Raw genomic sequence first — 19,493 nt, forward strand, 5'->3', positions numbered from 1 at the left:
TGTTCAAGTGTCACACTCAATAAGTGATAACATATTTTGAATTAAAAAATACTTTCTGGGGTCCTTCGCTGGTAATGTTATTTCTAATACAGTCCAGTGTAGAACCCCTTGCATAATGAAGGGATGTTAAAGCTGGGCCTTTATTACGGACCCACGGGGGACTTGAGAGATGCTTTTGAAAAGGTTTTCTCATCTGTAAGATTTGGTTTCACTGCCACAGACCTTACATAAGTAACTTGCTTTTGTTTTCAGTGAACTTTCAATCACAAGGGAGTCGGCAAAGATATTTGGGTGGAGTCTGCAGTGTTTGGACCCTTCTCCCAAAAGAAAACCACAGAAGGACTAAATTGCAAACCTTTCTGTGGAAAGGTGCACAGACCCCAGGGAAATGGGTTGGGGCCAGGGCTGGGGGCGTGCTGGGACTTTCTGTTTCACCTTTGGGTCCAGGCTTCCGGGTTTGAAGAATTACACGCCCAAGGACGGGTGGGTAGCCGTCCTTGGGAGCAGAGATCCTGTCTGCTGAATCAGGAAAGCCCTAAAGACATCGCTAAAGGGAAGATGGGCGGGGGGTGGGTGGAGAGGGGAATGCTTTATTGCAGAAACAGCAGCTCAGATGTTAACTCGGGGTCTCCCAAGGTTTGGTCCTGAGACCAACCATGTCTGAATCTGTCTGTGTTTTGCCAGGGGGCCTCCACCTCCAGGAAGGAAGCTATGAAACAAAAGCCTGTTCCAGGAGTATTTTTTTAAGGATTTGGGCGAATTCAAAATCCCAAAACCTGCCCTTGGCCTCCCTCTGCTGGTGGGTCGGTGGTACTGAGCAACCCCCTGGCCGGGGCGAGCCTTGGTGTACGTAACCCCGGACACTGAAAGTTTGCGGGGCGGGTGGGGAAACAGATTATGAAGAACAACGTTACTTTCCGGGCAACATGCCTTATCATTACAGAGACACTGTGCATTAATTTCGCTTGCATCTTCGGCCAAACTCTGTAAGCACTTGTGACCCCGGGAGCTCAGGGCTGAAAATGGGCAAGGAAAGTGAGGCATCGTCTCAGGCGCAAACGTAAGGGGGTGGAGGGAGCCCCAACGAGCGAAGTCACCAAGATCAATACTATTTTAGTGCCATATTTTAAAAAAATAAATAACAAAATGGCAAACTACAGCCTGCCGGCTTGCTGCCTGTTTATGTCAGTAAAGTTTTACTGCAGCGAGAGGCAAGAGAGGCAAGACTGGAGCCCACGTTTATTTCACGTTTTGATACTATGCTCACGGTGGGCTTTTCTGGGCTTTCATTATGATTTTTTTTAAAAAAAACACTGCATTCAAGTATTACAACGTATCCTGGGTTCTTTGGCACCTGCTAGAACTTCGCGGCCACTCACCTCCCCCTATTTGAATTTCTGCAGCAGGGGCAGCTTTTGTTCTTTTTGGTTCATACCCTTCCCGTCTATATGAGGCGGAGGCCCTTTCTGGTTAAAGCAGTGTCCTGTCTTGAAGCTCTCTCCTGCCTTTTTCGGGACTAGATAAAATACACGTCCAGCTGATTTACTTTGCTGTACAGTAGAGACTAATACAACACATTATAAAGCAACTACACTCCAAAGAAGAAAATTCTGTCTGCTTCCTCAATTATCGTTTAATGATAACTTCACCAGGTCCACGAAAGGACCGAATTTGGCTGCGGTTCTGTGAAAGTTAGCGAGCTCAGAGAGTCAAGACATGCTGTGACATCATTCGGGGACCCCTCCCACAGTGTGCAGGACCGATCCCTGCTGGGTGCAAAACCCGTAAACCGTCTAAGAAATATGGCAGCTTGACCTTCCCTCTATGGTCCGGTGTTGATGCCCACCATGTGGCCAGGGAATGCCCACTCTCTCCCGAAGGATGGCGGGCACGTACGTTGGCCAGCTCTGCAGGGGTTAGGAGCAACGCACGACCTGTGCGTCTGTATGCAGCCCAGTCCGGGAGCTTGTGCGTGTTGCAGGGACAGTGATGGGGATGGGGGCCTCTCACATGGCGACAGAGGTCCATGCGCTCAAGGGGACCGTGTGAGCCTCACACTTTGCCTTTATTTCATCAGATGGACGTAATAGTAACTCCCCGTTTAGAGGTTATGAAGACTAATTCGGCCACATCCCCCAAAGGGGGATTTCTACAACTAGGAGTGGTCACCCAAAAGATAGAGTTACTCGATTCACTTAAAATGTTCTAAACCCTGAACAGATAGAAAGCAGCAGAAAAGATAGCAGGGCTTTGAGATCAATCCGTAGAGGTTTTTTTCTTTTTTTCCTGGCTATGACATCTTGCATCCAATCTTTCCTTACAGAACCAGAAAACATCCGAGGCCTTCAAAATCCACCCTTTGCTTTGAGATAAAGGCTCCACCCAGACAAGAACCACCCTCATCACTCCCGTGCCATGTTCCTTTCCTTCTGGGCTTAAGCAGCTGCCCTGAAGGGTTTTCCCTCCTGTTTGCAATAGACGTGCTACCTAACCAAGAATTCCTAATTCCTCAGACACATCGATCATCATAAGGTAGACAGCTGGACCTTGGGTTGTAAAATGACTGCTTGATCTGTTGGTTCCATCGTGAATCCAGACAGAGAGTCCAGCTCTGGAATGAACTCCGAAACTACCTCCTGGTGTGACCTCAGGCCATCGACATGGTCACAGAGCACAGGGGCAGCAGGATAGCACCGGGGTCTTGGGCGGGAATGCCATCGGCTTCTAAAAGATGCAGACAGACTGCTGTTTGGGTTTCCAGCAAGCTGGGGTGAGAAGATTGACTGATGCTGTAAGTTCCTTAGTTATGTCAGGAATCCAGACCTGTTCACCACCGCCTGTGAATCGGGAATGAGTGATTCCCGACACTAACGGCAGAATTTGAACGTTATGTCAGCTCCCAAGAGTATTGTCACCTGCAGAGGATGAGGCTGGATTTGGGAAATTTAAGTGCAAAATCGCTGATGTGGAAACCGTCTCGGGGAAGTGATCATGGGATGCTTTTTTCCTGTGAAATAGTCCAGTTTCTACATTTTTTTGGAGAACGTGGGGTAGAAATAGAGATTTGCAGATGTTGTGGCTTTTCGTATTAGTTTTGGTCTTTGATCCTCCGTGGGTACCAGTTCTTAAGGCGACGGCAGTGCCTTCCTTGGTTTATACTTTTCTTTTTACTGGACTAGATGATCTTCTATCCTCAAATATCTAAAACGCATACTAGCTGTTTGGTTCTATTTTAGTAATGCTTTAGGGGAGAGGGAAAAGGATGGTTTGGGCAGATTAGTAGAGTTTGATTCAACTGAGATTAATGCTGATAGAATTTTAGAGTTTAAATATTAGAACCAAAGAGGAAGCCAGCCCGCTAGAGTCTGGATCTCATAAAGAGGACACGTTAACATTCCAAATATTTATGCCTTGAGCTCACCCTTCAGGATTGAGAGCTGGGTCTGCAAAGAGAAGTTGAAAGCAGAAGGCGTTTGCAAGAGCTTCCCCAAAATGGAAAAGAACTTAAAACTAAAGGTCCTGATGAGACGGCTCAGAATTGCATGCCTTCCCTTCCTGGATTTACAAAGATTTGAGCCATTTGAAGACTGTATTTCCTATTTTACGATGCAGGTCCTAGGACTCTTCCCAAATCTTGTTAAGCTTCCCCATAAGTGAGGATGCCTGCTAAACATGCCCGCTAAACATAATTTAACTCTTGTTCAAAAGTGTGTGTATGTACACACACAGATTTACACACAGATGTACATAAATGGAAGTCAAGCATTTTGAAAGGTAACTCCATCCCTTTTCTGTAACTGTCATGGGCAACTTTTCATCATTTAAAATACATGTAAGAGAAAAAAAAAATCGGCCTTGTTGGTTGTGTTCTCTTTTCTATATTTTGCACGTATAACCATGAGACAGCGGTGAAAGGGTCAAAAAGTCATGAAGCTACGTAGCTTTGCATGTATCCAGGAAAGCCCTTTCTACTCCGTTGTGCATCCTTTGGGCGCATGGCCTTGGAGGCTTATGGCTGAGATGGTCGCCCCCCCACCCCGCCCCCAGCTCCGATGGACCCAGCAGTTGTTTGAGAACCAGAGGGGCATCTGTCACCTTCCAAAGGAAGAAATGGTGTCCTCAGTACCCTGTGGAAGAAGATGGATTATGAACACATAAAGAAACATACAGTTGGAGAACAGCGGAATAAACATCACCCTGACGACAAGAGGAAGATACGGTTAGTGTTCAATGTCGTTTAAATTAAAGTATGTGAATAAGGCTCTCTCGGGAAGCCTCTCTTTAAGGCTTTAAGTTCTGGGGATCGAATGTCCAGCATGGTGACTCTAGCTAACAATACTGTATTCTATACGTGAAAGTTTTTAAGAGAGTAGACTTTAAGTATTCTAACCACAAAAAGAAATGGTAATTATGTGACAGGATGGAGGTGTTAGCTAAGGCTGGGATGGAAATCCTATTGCAGTGTATACACAATGTACACTTTATTGTATATATATTGTATATATCACAATGTACACCTTAAACTTCCGCAATGCTACGTGTCAATTATTATCTCAATGAAGCTGGGGGGGAAAAAAGCTCTTTCTGACATTTTCTTCCCGAAGCGTTTTATGCTTGGATTCCGTAGGCATCCAGCACTCCACATGCACAGATGATCATTTCAGTGGCCTTGGCAAGATTTTCTTCTTTCTTTCCATGGCACATTCACTATAAATTTGATATTCTGTGATAGTTCATTTTCTACACACATATATGTATCTGGGGGAGTGCAGCTCACTCAGTGACCATATGTTTCTACTGACGTCATAGAATCTGACTTTCAAATGATGTTTACTCCCGACGGCGGCGAAGCTTGTTCATTTCTGAGACCGTTTCATAGGATCTGCGTGTGCATCTGTTCTTTTATCTTCTTTCAGATAATTTAGTGTAGATTTGGTGGCTTTTTCTTGCAGACATTTGGACGACTCCTTTATCTGAGCTCATCCATCAGTCTCTTCGAAACTCCTTGTGATTCGCGTTCGAGAAGGTCTCCAACATCTCACGCATTTCAAATGCAAGGAGGCATCATCTGTAGTAGAATCATTTCTACCTTCAGCAAATGGTTTCTAACATTTTGTTTGTTTATTGAATTCACTCTTTCTTTGCACCCTCTGGTTTCTTACGAAAGCAGATTTACGCTCCCCCAAAGGTGGACACATTCATCCAAACCCTCTGTTACTTTTCTGGCTGTGTTAACCTGAGATGGTCATTCTTATATCTCACCGATCTTCCTTTTCATTCATTGACAAGTGTCACGTTGAAATGTCTCGTGACGCAGGTGACAGATTTCGGATCCCCATCTGTAAAACTGCGAGCCTGGGGCAGGTGCAGATGAGTTCTGCTGGTTTTCAATAGCTTTTCAGAACGCAAGTTCTAATAGCAGTAACCAACCATGTAATTCTCTCCTCGAATTCCTGCTCTGAACCCATCAACCTTTTCAGGACACGTTAATCCATGTTCACAGGGGGCTTGAATTTTTTTTTTTTTCCAATTAAGCCCACTCAGATAGCGAGAACCATAGTAAAGCAAGTCATCAGAAGCTAGTCACCAGCCTTAAAAAACCGACGGTTCAGCCACCGTTTCCGAGAAAATGATTCCTCTTTTCACTCGTAAACTCACGAGGGGACATTAGTTCTGGAAAGCTGCCTCTTTGGTAGAAAGAGCACAAAGCTGTCTTCTGATCCTGTTTCTTACGATGACGATGAGGCTGAAACCAGGCAGACTGAAAGCCCTTGTGGTTCCTGAAACCCACCATTCTGATGGGGCAAACTTTTCTTTGGAGAGCCGCCTTCTATGTTAACAATGTATTTCTTGAATCTTCACATTTTGGGGACACACCCTTGGCGTCCATCACATCTCTAACCCTGGCAGCTTTCACCTTGGCCCCCAAAGCAGGTGGTACTGTTAGCAGTTAGGGTTCTTGGCCTCCTTAAGCAATAGAAATTGATCAGAGGCCAGACAAGAAATTCATGCCAGGCTTTATTGGGGCCCCTGCTGCAGCAGGGCGAGCGCGAGGGCGGTGAGCTGGCTCCTTACACGGGGTGAGGGTACGGGTGGGTCCAGGGGTCGGGCTGGAGGGGAGGCTTAGGTGGGCTGCCCACCCCTTAGGTGGTGTTGAGTGCAGGGGGCATGCGCAGGACCCTGCTTTCGCTCCGGGCTCTTCAGAAGTGGCAGGTGGGCTTTTTGGTCTCTTTGTATCTTATTGTTCATCATTTGCCCCAACTGCGCATGCACGCGGTTATTTTTAGTCCCGTACATGTTCTCTGTGTGTTGCTGCTCTAAGAGATCTCTGTCCGGGCACAAGCCCTGCAGCAAAGGGTCCCGGGTCCCAGCCTGTCTCAGTACTTTAAAAGTATTATTATCTCTGCAAATGACTTTTTCAGCACTTTGCCTGTTTTATTCCCAGGAAATGGTTTTGTTGCTTCTTGGGGTCTTCCAAACTCCCGTGGTTAGGAATTCTGTGGAGGGACCATCCACGAATCCAGGTCCGGTTGTTGTCCGGAGATCTGTTCTCTGCCTGTTGTGTAGGTGACCCCGACACACCGACAGTGCATCTACTCAGAGCTCATGCAGAAATGGCCCCTTTCCCATCTCTTGGTCTCCTGGTTCAAAACACAGGGTGGGTAGTTACCCTGCAGACGGGTAAAGTGAGAGGTTCTGCAGCTTTGCGAGGATTTGGGTCTAGGTGATGATTGCTTTTTGAGCCCATCAGAGGCTGCTGTCTTCCGGCCCATGAGAGAATTACGTTTCACATTTTGCCCGGGCGGCCCCCTGAAAGTGTTCAGGGCTTTGTTCTGTGCAGAAGGGATACTGTATGGTGCATGGATTTTATTCCATGTGATAACTTTTCCATGCAGACGGGACCTTGGACCCCAGGAGAAAAGAATTAATGAGATGCAGAATTCCATGTGTTGTCTTGTGATTCTAATGACTTTTCTGTAAAGGGAGAAGATGTGTATATGTATTCTCTAAAACTAGAAATATGTTTTACTTAAAGGGAGTTAAGCCTTAGAGCTGCAGAAATTTCATTTTTTTTCCAATATATTATTCTTAGGTCTATAGTCTTACAAATCTTTTAAAACAACCTGCACAACAATTTCAAAATTCAGTAAACAAAAGAGGAAGTATTGGATATTAGTTTTCACTAAATTTACTAATGAAAATTTCCCAAAACAGTGGCGGTCCTCCAATTCATATATCCCCAAGAATCTTATAAAATTAGAGTCTCCTGACACTGCGAAAGCCCATAGTCATTTTATATTAATTAATTCAGTTAAACCGAGTTCCATTTTGTTTATTTTTACAAATAAACATTTTCTATGACACAAATGAACTTAACTATGAAACAGAAAGAGACTCACAGACATAGAGAACAGACTTGTGGTTGCCAAGGGGGAGGGGGGATGGGGGAGGGAAGGATTGGGAGTTTGGGATGAGCAGAAGCAAACTGTTATATATAGAGAATGGATAAACAGCAAGGTCCTACTGCAGAGCACAGGGAACTATATTCAATATCCTGTGATAAACCATCATGGAAAAAAGTATGAAAAAGAATATTAAAAAAAGAAGAAATGACACAAAAACCTTAATTATATACCATTTTTAAAAATAAATCAATTGAAAGAAATAAACATTTTCAATTTGGCAGACAGAGAATGATTTATTAGATCATCAAGCCAATGTTTAATCTATCAAAGAGTAACAATCTAGAAAGTGAACAAAATAACTGATGTTCTGATTAGAAACACCAAGTACCAGTTTGAGTAATAGTAACGTCAATGACATATACATATGTTCTATTTTAGTAGGAAGACATGAAAAAAAACCAGACTTTTAAGATACATTAAATATTTTACACATGTACACATACACATGGGTGTCGTTGACAGTAAATTGTTAGTAAAGGTATAACTAGTTCCAAGGTTGACGGGGCAGGTATAGTGTATTGTAGTCCCCACCGTGCACCCTCCAGGGTCAAAGTAGTAACTATAGAATTCAGGAGATTTACAAAAGAAGTCTCCCCCAGAGTGCTCAATTACTTGTCGAGCCATTGTAAATTTGTGAAATGGCTTTAAAATTAGTTTAACACTTTTAAAAATCACGGTTAAAAATAAATGGGTAATCATCAATACCTTGCACATTGCTATAGCCCATGCACACTAGGGAATCAGAGACTCCCAGTGGATGTCCCATGGAAAAGGTCACCATCTGCTATGGTGTTTTTAATGTAAATGTTAGTCTTGGTGGGGTTATTCCCTGCCTATTCTGCTTTCTTTAGAAATCCAACGTCTTCTAACACAGCTTCTGTCTGAGCCTGTTGGTGAAAGGCTCGTGAGATTTCCTGGGAAAGAAAGAAAGAGGGTCAAGGCGTTCATGGGCCAGCCCCATCCTGTGAACCCTTATTTGCAGGTCAGACCCATAAGGGATTAGAATTAGCTCGTCTGGTTTCCCACCACGTACTATTCTGGTTCCTGACACTAAAGGGCTTCGGTGATGTGGGTTGGCCTCTGCCCGAGTCCCATCTTCCTAATGGAGGCATGTCCCCCGCAGTTCCAAATATAAATGCAGTGCACATCTGTGCCTTGCCGCTATCTCCCTCCGCATCGTGGCCACCCCTTCTCACACTGGCATGCGTCCAACATAACTGCTCCTCTATGAATAGCTGGGGATGGATAAATGGTCTGTGGAAGCACAGACGACGTTCCAAACTCCCCTCAACTGAAAATAAAAACAGCACTTGGACCTGACAGACATGGAACATTTTGCCCCTGGGGTGGAGGGCTGGGGGCAAAAGCTGAGACACTCACCTTCGGCCGTAGACCAAAGGGGAGTTAGTTAGCGAGATGGGACCATTGCAGTCCCAGCCCTTTCCCCGACCCTGCGCATTCCCTCACCCACCTCCTCTGCCCAAACTTTTGTTCTCTAATCTTGTATCCACTGCCCACATCTTATGCACTATAACTTTTTATTGTTTATTGCCCGGTTTTTCCCCTCCCCCCTGCCCCCAGAAGGTACATCTATAAAAGCATGGGTGTGTCCATAACTACTAGAGCGGTGACTGGCATGCAGTAGGTGCTCAATAACTATTTATTCAATCAACACTTGGAAGAATGAATGAATCTGTCTCAGTTCAGGCTTCCATAATAGAACACCACAGACTGCTGGGATTCAACAACAGACGTTTGTTTTTCACGGTTCTGGAGGCTGGGAGTCTGAGATCACCGGGTGGGCAGATTAGTTCCCGGAGAGGCTCTCTTCCACATTTATAGACGGCTGCCTTCTTACTGTGTCCTCACATGGTGGAGAGAGAGCTCTGGTGCCTCTTTTTCTTCTTCTAAGGACGCTAATGCCATCATGGGGGCCCCACCCCCATGACTTCATTCAAAACTGCCCAGGGGCCCATCTCCTAACACATCCCATTGGGGGTCAGAGCTTCAACATGTAGATTTTGGGGGACACACACATTCAGTCCATAGCAGAATTTCTTTTTTTAAAACAAAATTATTTATTTTATTTTTGGCTGCATTGGGTCTTCATTGCGGTATGCGGGCTTTCTCTGGTTGCGGCGAGCGAGGGCTGCTCTTCGTTGAGGTGCGCGGGCTTCTCACTGCAGTGGCTTCTCTTGTTGCAGAGCCGGGGCTCTAGGCTCGTGGGCTTCAGTAGTTGCAGCACGCAGACTCAGTGGTTGTGGCTCGCAGGCTCTAGAGCACAGGCTCAGTAGTTGTGACGCACGGGCTTAGTTGCTCCGTGGCATGGGGGATCTTCCCGGGCCAGGGCTCGAACCCGTGTCCCCTGCATTGGCAGGCGGATTCTCAACCACTGCGCCACCAGTGAAGTCCAGAATTTCTTATTTAGGCCACAAACTTCACATTACAGAGGAGGTGTTTCCTCTTGTTATTTTAGCTAAAGACCTTTATGTGATGAGATTAATAGAGATATGAACAAATGTGAGGTTTTAAAATATATATTATGAAATAAAATGTGCCAACATTTGGAACACCTCCAGATGACCCATGCATGATGTTGCAAGATCCTAAGTGGATAAAGGATCTGTCTGAAGTTCAAGATAAAGCTGTGGATTCTAACTTTATAGAGTACAGAATTCATTGATTGGTATCCAGATTCCATGCTGAAATCATGGAACCTTAAAGAAACTACCAATTATCAAGTTTTGGTGTGGCATCAAAGAAGAATGTCAATTGTGTGAAAACGCTATTAAAATATTCCCCTCTTTTCTAACTACCCATCTGGGGGAGGCCAGATTTTCTTACCCATTTCAACCTAAACTATTATTGCAACAGAACAAATGTAGAAGTAAATATGAGAAATCAGTCATCTTCTATTAAGCGAGATATGAAGGAGATGTACAAATGTGTAAATTAATGCTACTCTTTCCCTCTCCCCCAGTTTTTGTTTGGGAAAATAAATTTATTTTTCTGTAAAAATATGTTATTTATACAAAATGGAATGGGTTTATTATTGTTATCTTTAAACTTATTAAATGAATAAATATCAAAATTTTTCAGTTTTAGGGGCTTCCCTGGTGGCACAGTGGTTGAGAATCCGCCTGCCGATGCAGGGGACACGGGTTCGTGCCCCGGTCCAGGAAGATCCCACATGCCGCAGAGCGGCTGGGCCCGTGAGCCATGGCCGCTGGGCCTGTGCGTCTGGAGCCTGTGCTCTGCAATGGGAGAGGCCACAGCAGTGAGAGGCCCACGTACCGCAAAAAAAAATTTCAGTTTTAATTTCTAATACAGAAAATATGGATACTTATAAATAAATATGTAAAAATTTCAGTTTTAAATTTGAATATAAAAAACATAGATATTTATAGATAAATATCTAACATTTTCAGTTTTAATTTCTAATACAGAAAATATGTTTCTTTAAAACCTACATAAGCAAAAGTTCTTTGGGTTTCTCACTAGTCTTTCAGAGTGTCGGGAATCCAGTGACCAAACTGCTTGAGGATTTCTGCCATGTGGTATAAATTAGGATGCTTTTATGCTGAAGTAGCAGAAAGTCCATCTCAAAATAGCTAACACTATAAAGACAGTATCTTGTAAGGGGACTTACTGAGGTTTAGGGCGTCTGGATTGGGGATAATTTGAGGATTTAATGGTGTTCTCTCATGGTTCACCAGGTATTAACCAGTTTCGATCCTGGCAGAAAATGGCTCTGTAGCTCCGGCCATCACAGCCCCACCCACTAATATCTGCAGGCCCAATTAAGGCCATTTCCTCTTTTGAGAGTGAAGACCTCTTTCCAGAAGCCAGCCGCTAACCCCGCCTCCTTCCTCACTCACACACAATGGGCCGCACAGCCCCTCGCTGAAATTGGGACGCATATATCCTGGATTTATGCGTCCCAATCCAGTTCTGTTAAAAACAAGTAACAGAAAAATGAATGGCGGTTGAGTGGTTACCAGTAGCACGTGACGTAAATGCTTTGTTTCCTGTTTTCTTGCAGTTGTGGTCTTTTATATCTTGCTAGGTTCATGTGTACAGATAAAATACAGATATATAAGGACTTCCTTGGCAGTCCAGTGGTTAAGACTGCGCCCTTCCAATCCAGGGGGCGTGGGTTCCATCCCTGGCTCGGGAACTAAGATCCCACATGCCGCGTGGCCAAAACATTAAAAAAGAAACACAAACGGATCTATCATTGCGGCTGGGACGCACGCATACATGGACGTATACATACTGCAGACATCTTTTCTCTCCTTCTCTCACTTATCTTTCAAGGTAATTCACAGGATCTTTGTCACAAAAACGTGGCAAGTGACGCAGTTGGCTGGCATCTTATTCTGGCTCCTGGGCTTGAACTATGTCCGCCACAGCGCCCTGTAACTTTCCAACAATGTTGCAACCGACGTACCAACGAAAGACTCAATTTTTCTGAATGGCTCCTGGGGAGAAGGCAGGGTCACCTTCGCCGCGGGCAAACCTCCTTCGTGCGGCACCCCGAGAAGAGACCGCCTTCCGCTGACAGCGCCCACGGCTCACCAGGTGCCCATCCTCCTGGCTTCCTGGAGACCCTCCCCCTCCCCCAGAGGCACCGGCAGCGCCCACGGCAGGATGCCTGCTCTGGGTTTCAAAACGGACCTAACCTTTGCCCAGGGATCTGGGAGGACTGCCTGTGGCTGACGGCCCTCTGCCCTGCTTTCCGGCCTCCAAGGCAGAGCTGGAAGGACCGGGTGGGCGAGTGTGGGGGCAGGGGCTGGGGGCGCGTCTACGGAACTGGGTGCTGGGAGGCGAGGCAACCTGCTCGGGCGTCCTGAGCCTTCTCTTTAAACATCTCTGCGGTTCCCCCCAGCTCCTGTCCGGGTGCAACTTCCTTCCCACCCTCTCTAGCCCCTCAGACTGCCACCGGTCCCTCCCCACAAAGCCCAAATGTCGGCAATCAGAACCACGGTTGTCAACCTTGAGGGTGGATGGGGCGGGGAAGGGGGGGCTTGTTAACACGGTACGTATGAGAGACTCAGTTTCCTGATGTTCGGGAGACCTGAGAACGCGCATTTCTCAGAATTTCTCAGGGGATGCTGATACCGCTGCCGGTCCAGGGCTGACCCGGGGAAGCAAAAGATGGGTGGGGGGGGAGAGCTCGGAGTGAAACACAGCCTGGGGGGGACCAGCTTGGGTGGGTGGGAGGCGTTGCTTACTTCTCCCAAGTGTACCAACCGCCTGGCGTTATTTCGCGTCCTCCTGGGGCTTGGGTAGAATTCGGAATTCCTAGGATTCTTTACCAGCGGGAAAGCATCATGAAATGGTGCGTTCAGGGATGGGGTTGAAGGAATCCGCCTGCGCAGTGTCTGGGTTTCAACTTGGCCTTGAAGGTGCTCATTTTCTCCCCAACCCGGCAAGGACGTGCCGTGATCCACGCCCCCTCCGCCAACCTGGACTGTAGCTTGTTAACCCTCTCTTCCCCTCTGGGCCAAAGAAATCCCCTCCTTCTCTCAGAGGGCGTCAGAACAGAGACACAATTGTCAAGCTGTCACAAGTGGGGAGGGGGTGCTCCTGGCACCTGGCGGGTGGAGACCTGGGAAGCTGCTTCACACCCCACAGGGCACAGGACGCCTCACATCAGAGCCACCCAGCCCCAAATGTCAGTAGTGCTGAGGTTGAGAAACCCTGACTTAGCATCAGAGATTCTATCTTCTATTTATCAATCAACCTCTCTCTCTCTCTCTCTCTCTCTCTCTCTCTCTCATCTATATATTATAATTGTAATTAACCTATCTATCATCTATCATCTATCTGTGTATCTATCCTGTCAATCTATCCACATGTCAATCATCTATCATCTTCCATCATCTCTCTTTCTCCCTCTCTCTCTGGCTGTAGTTCGCAACCAGAGACAATTGTACTCCCCCAGAGACACTTGGCGATGCCTAGGGACGCTTTTACTGTCACAGCTGGGAAGAGCTACTGGTATCTGATGTGTGGAGAGCAGGGAGGCTGCTCCGCCCCCCACAGGGCACAGGACGCGCCCATGACAGCAAAGACTGGTCTTTGCTATCTATCTATCTAGCTTTCTATCTTTGGAGCTATCATCTACCTATCTATTATCTATTATAATTCTATTATCGTTTACCTGCTAGATCTGTCATCTATGTATCTCTATCTGTCTATGATTTATCTGTCTGTCTGTCTATCATGATCTATCTGCGATTGTAGTTTGAAACCCTGCATGGCTCTCTCCCCAGGGGCACAGTTGGTGATGTGTGGAGTCGCTTTGTGGGGTGTGGGTACCAGGGATGCTTCTCCACAACCCCAGTGCACAGGACACCCCACATCCGAGAGTCACCCACTTCCGAACGTCCCTGGTCCTGAGGTGGAAATCCTGCTGGCAGGTAACTTCTAACCCAGGGCAAAGGGAAAATTTTAGAATCTCACCACCCCGCGATGTGGACTGAAGGACGCAGACGCTGTCTGGGACGTTTCAAAGGGGACCTCTTGTTGTCGGAACGCTCTGGCGGGTCCTTTTCCCCATATCCCCAGTGTCACACAGGAGCACTGCAGCCCTGGGGCAGAAAGAGGCCAGAATGGGACCAAACGGAATGACCCTGTGGCACGGGTGAGTGGGGACACTTGGCAAACACTGGAGACAACAGTCAGACAAGCACAGAGGCTGGGAAACCGTCCCCTTCCTCTGGAAGCCAGGGGGCCGCTGGGGGCTGAGGAGACCTCGGGGCTCAGAACGGACCCTTCCTGAGACTGTCTGGCTGTGTCAGAAGCACCTGAGCCTCTTTCAGGTTGGCTGGCAGGGGACAGAAACCCAGCACTGTCATATTAAGTAAGTCAGAGAAAGACAAATATCATTTGATGTCACTTACATGTGGAATCTACAAAAATGATACAGATGAACTCGTGTACAAGACAGAAACAGTCACAGATGTAGAAAACAGACTTAGGGTTACCAAAGGGGAAAGGGATGGGGGAGGGATAAATTAGGAGTACGGGAGTAACAGGTACAAACTACTGTACACAGAACAGATAAACAAGGACCTACTGTAGAGCACAAGGAACTATATTCAGTATCTTGTTATAACAAGATGGAAAATAAATGGAAGTAGATTCTTTGTATTAATCTTTTATTAAAAAGCAATAGATTCTTTTCTATAATGGAAAAGAATTTTGAAAAGAATATACATGTAACTGAATCACTTTGCTGTATACTAGAAAGTAACACAACATTGTAAATTAACTATACTTCAATTTTAAAAAATGGTTAAGGAAAAAACCAAAACCAAACCCAAACCAGCACTGACTGCAGGAAGAGTCTTCCCCTGGTTGTTACTCATATCCTGATGCTTCCAATGGTTCAGAAGCTGCAGGGATTTCAGGGAGGCTTCTAGAGGTTCAGTAAGTCCCGCAGACATCTTGCAGCACCCCGATAATAAGTACGTGCACATAGTGCCCAGGGGGCGGGCAGAGGGGTCCGTGCCCTTTTCCTGCTTAGCGACATCAGCCACACTTTCATCGCATACGAGATCTGCATTCTGCAGACAGCGTGATGAGGTGGGGTCCTGCCCTAGCGTTTTCCAGCCGGCCTGGCCCAGCTCTGTCACCTGGACGCGATTTCTGAGATAGCTCTGAGCCCATCTGTGACGGGATGCTGAAAACACCTGCGGCATCTGTCCCTCGAGGCCGATGGCTATCCATCCACGGTGCTGTGTCTGTGGACAGATGCCCTGAGGCTCTGGGCTCTTGCCTCATCTGTCTCCCCACATGGCACGGGGAATCCCCTTCTTATTCCAAGGCAAGTGAACCCCGATGGTTTTAAGCCTGCCAAGCCCCCTGTTCCCCATGGGGCATGAACTCCAGCAAAAAGCTCAGACAGAGATCCCAGTCTGCTGGGCGATGGGTGACATCCACGCCTTACTGCGTCGATCGCTGACGAGGTTTAGCATCGGCTATGTCCTCTCTTAAGATTTTTTCTGTCGCTTCTTGAGCTGAAATTGTACCGGTTCCCAAAGTGTGAAGTGTGGAACCCTGAGGGGGCGGGTTCCTCGAGATCAGGACATCCGCGTGGGAAGAACTCCTTTGCCTTTGTTAAAACTATGTTTGCACAGATGGTGGAGAAGCAACACGGGGCGGGGGGGGGGGGGGGCCGGGGGGTGAGGCCTGCTGGGGCTATAGTTGTTGTAGTGGAGAGATGACCCCCCCCCCGCGACGCCTTCCACCCCCCCCCAGGTGACATTTTCAGAGCAGGAAGCCCCGTTACTCAGGAATGTCCATTCCTTCTGTCGATCCGTGTTCCCTGGACCCTTGATCCCGCAGGACATGACAACGTGCTGGATGGGCAAGGTCCAGCAGGTGGGAGAATTCCTGAGATACCGCCTGGTTTCTCGGGCCCCTGGTTCTTACGCGCTCCTATGGCCCCAGCCAGTGGCTGCACCCTCCCTGAGGACAGCATCTGGCCCACTCCTCTCTCCTTCTCTACAACCCGCCGTGGCTCACAGGGTTCAGATGGCGACTCATCCACTCATGCGGGCATGCACTCACACGTGCATTCATTCATTCCATTCGTCCACTCCTGCATTCACACATTCATTAATTCACTCGCTCATGCATGCATTCATTCATAAATGTATTCCCTCGTTTATCTACTCCATTCATTCACTCATAATTCTCTCCCTCCCTGACGCACGTATTCAGCAGCCGAGGTGCCCATCACTCCATCACTCACTCATTGATTTTCAGTAACTCTCTCCTGCGTACACGCACCGTGCACGCTTGCATGCCCCTTTCCTTCGCTCACTGAGCGTTCGTTCAGTAAGATCACGTTTCCAGCGTGGCCTCTGCCCGGGCAGCGCGCCGGCCTTGGGCCCGGGAGGCCACTGCAAACGTTTACTTTGGGGCTGGCCGGTTAAAGGTGAGATGTCCGAGCGCAGACGCCTCAGACTCCTGGATTGGGCGGGGAGGGGTCGGGGGGCCGGGGCGGGGCGAGGATGCCCGGCGGCCGCTGCCCCCTCCCGGCTCTCCTTCCGGGGCGCCAGGGGCCGGGCACGAGGCGGCGCCGGCCTGGCGCGGGGCTGCGGCGGTCGCGTGGACCAGCGCCCGGGGCGGCAGAGCGGGGGCGGGGGCGGGCTTCCGGAGCGCAGCCCAGCAGGCCGGGCCGAGGCGCTGGGGCGCCGGGGACGCGTGGTGGGCGCAGGGCAGGGGCGCCGGCCCGGGCAGAGGCTGCCGGAGCGCCGCAGGTGCCGGGGCGCAGGGGCCGGGCGGCGCGGAGGCGGCCTGGGCGCGGCGGGGACTTGGCGCTGCAGCTGCCCGAGCGCGGGGGAGGAGCGGGGCGGGGCGCAGGGGTGCGGAAGGCCGGGGGGCGGGGGAGGCGCCGGCGCCAGGCGGAAGCTTCGGGGGCGCAGTGGAGGTGCTGGGCCTGGGGAGGGGGGCGCGGAGGCGGCCTGGGCGCTCGGGGGGCCTGGGGGCGCGCGAGCTGCCTGAGCGCTGAGGAAGGGCGCGGGTGGGCGGCGCAGTGGTGGTCGCGGGGCGAAGAGTATTCTGCGGGGCGAGGGGCGCCGGGCCAGCCTGGGACACAGGCTGCCCGGGGCGCGGCGAGGTCGCTGGGGACACCCGGGCGGGCAGGGGCCGGGGACGACGGTGGTGTGGGCAGAGGCAGCCCCGGAGCGCAGAGGGAATATGGGGAGACCGGGGTGGGGAGGGGCTGACCCGGGGGAGGGGCTGTAGGGCGGTGCTGCAGCCCCGGGGGTCTGTCTGGAATGCCGAGCTGTCTCCGCAGGCCCGGAGCTCCGCGCGGGTCGCCTGGAGACGACGCCTCCGCCAGGCCCGGCTCGAGGCCGGCCCCGCGCCCAGGCGCACTTGGCCGCCCGGTGCCCACGGCGCGCTGGGCCTCAGACCATGCCGGGTGAGTCGGGAAGACCCCTCGTGCTCAGCCTCCCTGCTCTCCTGGCGCGGCTCAGATTGGCCCGCGCTGGGGGCAGCCCCCGCTCTGCGCGCGCAAGGTCGCCCCCAACCCCTCAGCTCCCACGGTGCGCCTTCCCAGTGTCCCCCGGGGCTGGAGAGCTTGGTGTCCCTGGGGCAAGTGGAGATGGGGGTCTCAGCAGCTGGGAGGCGGGCGAGGTTTAGTATGGTCAGGGGGCGCTGAGATTTGGTAATTTTCCTTCTGTATAAAAGTAGCCCTTGGAGATTAAATGGGCTGGTTTGTTGGCCAGCGTGGAAACGCGTGGGCGTCTCACGGACGCGGAGACCCGTGGGAGTTCGTGCCCCTATGGCTCTGGGAAGACAGAGCCTGTGGTTCCCCTCCCCCAGCCTTGCCCCTCGAGGTCAGACTGGAGGCAGAACTGGTTATTCCGGTAAAGATCCAGGGTTAATCCTGCAGCGGGGCAGCAGGCCGACCGTAGCCAGATGCTGGGACTTCGGCGAGCCTGGCCCCCCCAGGGCTGCAATTCGGTCCTGTCTGCCTTCTCTTGGGTCTGGAGTGGACATCCGATTTGGACAGTAGACTTCCAAAGCGTAGAAACGTGAGGATGGAGAAGTTCCCTGGGGATCCAGTGGTTGGGACTCCGTGCTTCCAATGCAGGGGTCACGGGTTCCACACCTGGTGGGAGAACTAAGATCCCACATGCTGCGACATGGCCAAAAAAACAAAAAAAGCTCCCAAGAAATGTGGTGATGAAACACAACCTCCACCCATGGGAAAGATGCCCGTCCCGTTTTTATCATGAAGACATCCCGTGCCTGCACCAGTCCGGGCCTGAACATGCATGAGTGCATTTTTCAGGAAAAAAAAAAAATCTGGTTACTTTTTATTCAGAGGAGCGATTTGGTAATTCAGGGAGCGGTTTCCATGCTTCTGTACCTCCTCTGTGCCTTAGAGAGGAGAATTGTTGGGGCAGAAAAGGCAGATATCCTGCCGTGTGCTGCGGTGTGCTGTCAGATTCTTCGCAGAGAAGCAGAAAAGTCTGTGTGTTCCAGGCGGCGGTTTGGAGCTCTGCAGAGTGAAAAACACATTTTCTGCCAACCCGCTGGGGTCAATATAATGGTAGCATTCAGGAGGGTCGTTCGGACATATCGGCCACGGAATGTGCTAGAAAGAGCCCATCTGGGTGTTCAGCACTTTGCAGGGAACAAAAAACACCATTGAGTATAAGAGGAGGGGCAGAGGAGGAAGTCGGGATGTTATTTCGGGGGAGGGTCCGGGGGTGGGTTGTAAGAGGGGTGGGGTAGAGGAAGGCGAGGAAGAGAAGTAAACATTTCTCCAGACCTGTTATAAAACTGTCAGCCACCGCCGTCTTCAGGATGAACTCGGTTTTGCGGCATTTTTTTCCCCCCAACCTGGGGCTGGAGGACAGCCACCCGTTCTATTTCTGTTTTCCCACCCTGCACGCATGCCAAAAGTCCCCTCCCCAGCGCCCTGCCTGGTGGAAACAAAGCCTTTCAATGCAGGAGGCTTGGATAATTGTGGCTGTTTTTTTGATGCCACGCCCAAACCTGACAGATGGGAGTTTCTTAGAGGTAAGGTGGTGTTGGAATCTGCAGACTTGTCCATGAAGTTTTCAGCCTTTGTGACATTAACATCCACTGGTCTGCCTTTGCACTTGAGATGGAGATTTTATCCAGCCATGATTTTGCACCATCATGCCCCGGCCCCTGGGGGCTGGCCTTTGGAGTCATGTGTCTTTGACCTAGAACGTGCCGTTGAGTCTTGGGGTCGCTGGAGAAAGGGGGTCTTCTCTCCACTGGGGCTGTCTTGTCATCCTGTTAGCAGAAGCCATAATCCCTCCCCCTAGCAAAGGGAGAGTCCAGTAGTTCCGTAAAACCTACTCTGCAGACCCAGCCCTGTCTGTCTCTCCCCGAGAATCGGAAGCTCTGGACAGTTGCCCGTCGCTGCTGCCTGGTCCCACTGTAGCCCACCTGCCCCATGCCTCAGCCACCCCAGAGACCTCCCAGATGATGTGGCTCTGTTTATAGGTAGAGATAGGTGATAGATAT

At 49.7% G+C, this 19,493-nt stretch overlaps 1 protein-coding gene across 1 annotated transcript in view; it reads left to right on the forward strand.

The window, feature by feature from the left end:
- The first annotated feature begins 17,315 nt into the window (after window positions 1-17,315).
- LOC309978907 (glycogenin-2-like) overlaps window positions 17,316-19,493 on the forward strand; it is a 31,861-nt gene continuing 29,683 nt past the window's right edge. The window contains exon 1 of the mRNA XM_082865576.1: window positions 17,316-17,406. Coding sequence (XP_082721702.1) covers window positions 17,400-17,406 — 7 coding nt within the window. The 5' untranslated portion in view covers window positions 17,316-17,399. The remainder of the gene's footprint in view (window positions 17,407-19,493) is intronic.

The sequence above is a fragment of the Leucopleurus acutus genome, assembly GCF_964270905.1.
Source record: "Leucopleurus acutus genome assembly, chromosome: Y".
Lineage (NCBI taxonomy): Eukaryota > Metazoa > Chordata > Mammalia > Artiodactyla > Delphinidae > Leucopleurus > Leucopleurus acutus.